Source organism: Cibotium barometz, chromosome 48, assembly GCF_041138505.1.
Source record: "Cibotium barometz isolate CiBa-2024 chromosome 48, ASM4113850v1, whole genome shotgun sequence".
NCBI lineage: Eukaryota > Viridiplantae > Streptophyta > Polypodiopsida > Cyatheales > Cibotiaceae > Cibotium > Cibotium barometz.
In genome coordinates, this window is record NC_141093.1 from 39,904,816 (window position 1) to 39,912,237 (window position 7,422).

General features: G+C 40.3%; 1 protein-coding gene across 1 annotated transcript; it reads left to right on the forward strand.

The window, feature by feature from the left end:
- The first annotated feature begins 6,395 nt into the window (after window positions 1-6,395).
- LOC147611172 (histone H4) lies at window positions 6,396-6,937 on the forward strand. The gene has a single exon (XM_086785833.1). It carries the CDS (start codon window positions 6,478-6,480, stop codon window positions 6,787-6,789), a length of 312 nt encoding a protein of 103 aa, XP_086641959.1. The 5' UTR covers window positions 6,396-6,477; the 3' UTR covers window positions 6,790-6,937.
- Window positions 6,938-7,422: the final 485 nt, after the last annotated feature.

A 7,422-nucleotide genomic window follows, 5' to 3' on the forward strand; every position in this document is an offset into this window, starting at 1 on the left:
TTACTCAAAAATTTGATGAAGGATAGTGCAAATCTAGTCCTCGAAGATGTCTGTAGAAAGTCAAAAATCGCGTGAATGGCCCCCAAAATGCGCTCGGAATGAAAAATCTAATTGAAAAACGTTGGTACAAAGTACTCCACATTTCATGGTCCTCTTTCTTCTCCCAAAAGGGCTCCTTGATCCGATTCAAGAAGACAGACAAGAGGTAGGTAGCATCATAAGAGCAAGGAGCATATGCTTTGATACCAAATGTTGAAAATAGGGTTGCAAGAATGCACTCTCTCTCTCTCTCACACACACACACACACACACACACACATAGTGGAGAAGCTCAAGGAAGCACATAATGAGATGATAGATAGATAATGAATGTGTATTGTACAAAGAAGACAAGTATACCCCAAGGTGGGTGTATGCTAGCAAGGGGGAAAAAACCTCCTAAAGAGGGAAAAAGTGCCCCGACTGGTCCTAGTGTGTGTACATGACCTCTTTGCTAGGAAAAAGAGGAAATGAGAATTACATGGTGTCATTAGGGATAAGATGTTACTTCAACTTCATTAACAATAGCCATTCAAGCTCAAAATTCCACCTTGACCACATAAATCTCAAAATGTGAGAAAAATACTAATTATCCACAACCAACTTCTCTAAAAAAATTAAAAACATCATCATCAAGGGGTGGGGGAATGGGCACAACACAAGGGGTGGGGGGGGGGGCATGACACCGAGGGTGGGGTGGGGGAATGAGCACAACATGGGGAGTGGGGAGGCATGACATTGGGGTTTTGGGGCAGGGGGGTGTGAGGGCAACACTAGGGATGGGAGGGACGGGTTACAAGGTGTGAGGGCAACACTAGGGGTGGGAGGGGAGGTGTTGCAAGGTGTGAGGGCATGAATTTGGGTCTAGAGAGGTGGTTGCGGGGTTTGAGGGCGATGTCGGGGGGGTGGGGGAAGGGGCTGCATAATTATCCAGCCCTACCTTTCCATTGTTAGGCGAACACTTAGCAATGAAAAAGATATGATCATTGTTGGGTGCCCAAGGACCTCAAGGGATTCATAAGCCATAACTTATGGTGTCACGTGAGTGTAAGGGAGGGGAAGGGTGGGCTTACGCTTATAAGTTAGGGGGTAAGGGGGATCTTATGAGGGGGAAATGTGGGGGAGGGTGGGAGTAGTGGAGAATGGAAGCAGGGGATTGGTTTCTACTTGTAGTTCACAATATGTGATCTAGTGGTGTAGGTTGAAATCTTGATAAGTTTATTAGCCTTTTAAGTTAACCACCCATGGAAAAAAATTTAGGAGGGTACATGTAGGCCTTTGTGCTTCTAGCACTTACACCCATGCTAATTACATGGGGCTGCATCTTGCCACATGTATTACAGTAATACCTACTATCTGATTTTTAAACCTTAAATAGGGGGTACTTGAGTTTCATAATTAGGAATCATAAGCTTAGAAAGGGGTATAATATTTTTTAAGAGGAACATAAATAGGGGGTTTTTATGAGTTTCATGCACGTAGGTGACATCCCCTTTCTATGGAAAGTGACCAAACGTTGATTTTGTCGAGCAGTAGTCATTCAAATAGGATGCTTTAAGAAATGTCTCACAAAACCTATGTCTCTGTTTTCAACTATTTTTTGACTACGTATTCGCTTTCTAGTCATCTTTTTTTTGTGAAAGGCCAAGTCTTCCAGTATGTATAATTGTTGGTCTTGGTAAGGGAGACTTATCTGTATTATTGCTTAATATTTGTTCTTTGTGAACTAATTGTTCGAATAATTACCATAAGTGGATTTCTAAGCGGAACGGCCATCTACAAGGTGGATCATCCTACGTCTCATTTTCTCAGATTGATTCTTATTCTATGATAATCCCCTAGGCCAAGGATGTATTATTAACCCCAGGCTACTATGAGGGTAACATTGCAATCTGGATCCCAAAACACCGTCATCATAGGTTCATAAAGCATATTAAAAAAACAAACACCACCAAAAATAAATGCCTCCAGTGGTGGCAGATGGTATCAATGGAAATTGCTAAAAGCACAAGGTTACTATGAAGGTAACATGTGGTTATGGTTGGGTAAACCTACTTCCTCAAGAAGTTCAACCAATAATAAAAGGCCACGAATCAAGACTGAGAGCTTCTTAAAGCAATGGGTACCACATAATCTTCTTCATGATCAAGGATTCTATCAAGAAAATTATAGCATTTGGGTACCCAAGCAAAAGGTGAAATCACAAGAAATTATCAACAATGCTCAACACATCAAGGAATTTATTAAAATAACAGTCTCCAAAGATTAGCATTATGAGAGCTCCATAAGAACACTTGCCTAAAAATGGTATAACCATAACAACTTCTTTGCCTTGGGGTAAAACATGTAAAAAATGCATGCTTCAAGAAAGAAGGTAAAGATCCCATCATAAAATAAAAGAACTTCTGACCCAAAATGACACATTCTCACAAAGAACCTATATAGGATTGACTCCCTACATCAAAGCAACACTCAAAACCAACAAAGATAATACAAAAACAAAAACCAATTCAAGAGAACCACAAGAATCATAAACAAAATCCAACTCAAGGGAACCACAAGACCCATGAAAAAAAGAGCCTTAATACACAAGAACGTCTCACTAACTCAAGTGGAGAACCCCAACAAATCACTTAAAAATTGATCAATAGTAATTAAAATTAGATCATCCATCTCTATCCTTTATGTATCTCCCTTTGATTGTACTAGTTCGTCATATGCATTTACTTGATTCCTCTCTTGTTACCACTACAACACTTACCATCTGTATCTCCCTTTGATTCTACTAGTTTGTTATATGTATTTGCTTTACTCCTCTCTTCTTACCACTATAGCACTTACCATATTTCTCTCTTCTTACCCTCATCTTACCACTACAACACTTAAAATTAGCAAGTGTTGGGGTTTCATAGCCCCTTGCAGCAGCTATCAACAAAAGTAGGGGAGTATCATCATGTTTGAATACTCAAAATCAAACCCCAAGCTAGAGGAAGAAGAGGCAATTATTTTTCTTACTGCATCATCAAAGAGACAATGAACAAGGAAGAAGGGATTCCCTCCTTGAAAATGTGCTGGAAGAGCTTAAGCGAGTGCACTTAAAGACCACTGAATGCATACATTTCACAATTGCCCACCACTCTACCTAGTACTTCCATGCGTTTAAGAGGGTGGACCACAACAAAGATATATCACATAATAGCAGATGACAACACCCAACTGAATATCCACCTCTACACGTTTACATGGTAAGGAATAACATACATTTGCCCACAGTGCTGCCTAACAAGTTCAAGAGGGATAAGCTGACCAAGAAGGACAAGCTAGCACTATGTGTCTCTCAAGGGGGCTGAAGCAAAAAGGGGTTTGATTATGAAGATCCTAAGCCTCAATTACCAGCACATGCAATGTAGCTGATCACACAATAGTATTAATCCTAAGCCTCAACTACCAACAACAAGTGTAATGTAGTTGATCACACAATAGTAGTTAAGCTAGTGGCATAATGTAGCTGATCACACAAAAGTTAAGCTAGTGGCATGATCACCTACAAATGTAATGCCAACCATGTTGGCATTACATGCATGATGTAATGCCAACATGGTTCATAGAGTCCACAAGGGTATGACATTACAACATGATGTAATGCCAACATGGTTCACATAGTCCACAAGGGTAGTTATAATTGATTATTAATTCAATGAGGCTTACACATGTTGCAAGACACACCATATGACGATTCATAATTCTAACAAAGGTATTACCATAACTAGGTTGGCCCATGCCATAACCAGCTTTGTTACGAAGTGAAGAGCATGCAATGAAGATTGTGGGGTGAAGAAAACTAAGAGGTAACACATGCCTTGGAGAAGTTGTCGCACAAAGAGATTTGCTCAGAGACATAGAAACTCAAGAAGTGCCATAAAGCCAAGTTCCAGTGATCCACGACCTCATTGAGAACACACTAGAGAAAGAGACAAGGCAAGATATCCAAAATGTATAAGGGGACATATGATGGAGACAACCATAGTGGTCATTCCCCTTCTAAAGTATGGCAATGACTAACTTAACTGATTGAGTCTCTATGCATGTATTCTACATTAACTCAAGGGTATAACTTCTTGCAAGGTTGGTATATGTCCCAGAGTAAAGTCCTCTAGAACCTCATGTTTCTTCCCCTTAACATTTTTACAAAACTTCCCATGCTCTTTGACCTTGTATACATGAGCGACACTTGTCAAAACCTCATATTGTCATCTCTTTTGCTAGTGAGTATGTGAAACCTCGTATGCTGTTTCCTAATCTCGGTGGTAGTAAAGGCAAATAAATCACTCTTAATGGAGCATCCTATATCAAGCCATTGTTAATATGACATCCTTGATCAGCTTTGCAAAGAACTAACACATGACCTTAGGCCGTGTGTAGATTTTCAGCCTGCACAGTGTCTGTGTTTGTCTTAATTTCTCTGTGGGTGAGCCTGAATTGGTTTCACCCCCCTTTCGGAGCCATTAGTGCAAACAAATTTTCCATCCGGGCAGTGGAGAATTGGCGATCGGCCACATGCAGATTTTAGCCTCCTACACAGTGTTTGTGTTTACCTTAATTTCTCTGTGGGTGAGGTTAAAGCGATTCCAGCAGGGTTTGGTTCCAGTAGCCGTGGTGGAGTTTCACCCCCTTTTCGAAGCCATTCGTGTAGATAAATTTTCCATTTGGGTAGTGGAGAATTTGCAAGCGCGATCGCGCGCAGATTTTCAACCTGCATAATGTTTGCGTTTGCCCTAATTTCTCTATGGTGGGTGAGCCTGAAGCGGTTCCACTAGCCATACTATCATGCTAGGGTTTTACCCCCCTTTTGGAGCCACTCGTGAAGACAGATTTTCCATCTGGGCATTGGATCTTCTCCTCTTTGTTAGGCCTTAAAAGAGATCCCATTTTTTAAGAAAATGTATTTAACACTACTTGGATAAGGAAGACTTTATAAAGAAATTTTAGGCCTTAAAAGACATCCCATTTTGCAAGTAGTCAACCATTGAGAGAGAGAGAGAGAGAGAGAGAGAGAGAGAGAGAGAGAGAGAGAGAGAGAGAGAGAGAGAGAAATTTTGGGAAAATGTATTTAACACTAATTGGATAAGGAAGACTAATTGGATAACACTAATTGGATAACACTAATTGGATAAGGAAGACTTTATAAAGAAAATGGAAGCTATAGTTCTCATTTTAATAACTCTAAAGTGAAGTATTTTCCTTGTTGAATTAAAAGAAAACGATTCGCTTCATGATGAATGGCATGCATTGTTGTAATTAAAGAGTTCTCATTTTTCTCATATGCTTAATATGGTAAGCAATTGTATGCAATAGTTGAAGAACAAATTTATTGATGTGGCAATCTGTAGTTGGTTGAAAATTGCTTTGGATACTCTTTCAAAGCGAGAAAACATGCTATAGTGAACTGCTTCTTTGGTCAAAAGCAAATTTTAATTAATTCAGCAAGGGAAATACTTCGTTTAGGAGTTATTAAAATGATTTGCTTCATGACGACTAGCATGTACTGGTGTAATTAAAGACTTCTCATTATTCTCATATGCATACATGCTTAATATGGTAAGGAATACCAGCTCTCTAATTGTATGCAATAGTTGAAGAACAAATTTATTGATGAAAATTGCTTCATCTATTCTTGACACTCTTTCAAAGCGAGAAGGCCTACTAGTGCATAGTGTGTTTTTATGTAGAAGTCATGCTTCTTTAGTCAAAAGCAATTTTCAATTAATTAAGCAAGGGAAGTATGTCGCTTTAGAGTTATTGAAATGATTTGCTTCATGGTGTGACTGGCATGTATTGGTGTAATTAAAGAGTTCTCATTTTTCTCATATGCTTAATATGGTATGGAATATCAACTCTCTAATTGTATGCAATAGTTGAAGAACAGATTGAAGTTGGCTGAAAATTGCTTCATCTATTCTAGATAATCTTTCAAAACAAATAGACATGCTAGTGCACAAAGTGTTTTTATGCAAGAGTTATGCTTCTTGGGTCAAAAGCATTATGAAATGGATGATCTTTTTTCTCCTCAGCTTTCTTTAATATAATATAGTCGCCATTTTGCAAAAAAAAGAAAAGAAAAAAAAATTGCTTAATCATTCACCATAAGGATTTAAAAAAATTTTTAAAAAGTGACCGTGCGATCGTGCTCGTTATCTGACGGCTCAAAATCAAGCCGAGGTCAATCCGGAGTATGGATAGAGAAGGAGGAATGTGATTCGTCGATTGAAAAGATCGGACGATAAGGAAGTGGGAGAGTTCTGGAGCGTCGATTGGAAGATCGGACGGCAGGCACAGCAAAATAAATGAGAGGCCAGGCACAAGGAAGGTAATCAGTCTGTGTGCGCGCAACCTTAGTTTTATCTGCACAACTCCCAGCTTCTGTAGAAGTCGTCTGCCATGTCTGGACGGGGTAAGGGCGGCAAGGGGTTGGGGAAGGGCGGCGCCAAGAGGCATCGGAAGGTTCTACGCGATAATATCCAGGGCATCACGAAGCCGGCTATCCGAAGACTGGCGCGGAGAGGAGGGGTGAAGCGCATCAGTGGCCTTATCTACGAGGAAACTAGGGGTGTTCTGAAGATCTTTTTGGAGAATGTCATAAGAGATGCGGTAACCTATACAGAGCACGCCCGCCGTAAAACTGTTACGGCCATGGACGTGGTGTACGCGCTCAAGCGCCAGGGCCGGACTCTGTACGGCTTCGGCGGCTAAATAGGTCCATCTCTCTTTATCGGTGTTTCTTAACACCACCAGTGCCTAGAGGCCGTTCAACTCTGAAATTTCTCTCTCTGTTCTGCTGTCGAAACTGGGGGTATGTCTGTGCTAAGTTTTTGTCTATGGCGTAAATGTTTGTTCTCTGTCTTTTGTTTGTTCGGATGTAGTTTTCGCCACGATTATTTGAGGGGGGGCTATGATGATGATCAATTTTTCCCGAGTATGATGCCTTGTGGTTCTGAGCAAAAACATGACGCTCTCTGAGCTTCCCTCTAGGACGTCAGGAGTACGATGCTACGTTCTTTGATCCTTGCGTATTTCTTGTGTTTTTTTAGAGCTGTGTGCTCCACTGTAGCTGTTCTTGATTGTACAGCTGTCATTGTTTTTCTGCAGTGACTTTCTTGGCGCTTCTGCAAATGTTTAGCAGTTGGAAGTGATATCTCACAGGGTTTGCGTCTAATGATATCTGTCATGTCTTAAGGTTCTTTGTTGGTGTAGGTCTGCTCGAATGATCAAGTTTTGAATTCTCCATACTGTTTTACTCTGCTTTGTGAATTATCCAGATCTCAACCTCATCTTCCTCAAACGGAAGTTGGAGCTGTAAAAAATTATTGTTCTTATCTGAATCAA

Excerpts from the sequence above, each read along its gene's own strand:
- LOC147611172 (XM_086785833.1), top strand. The coding sequence starts at position 6,478 with ATGTCTGGACGGGGTAAGGGCGGCAAGGGGTTGGGGAAGGGCGGCGCC.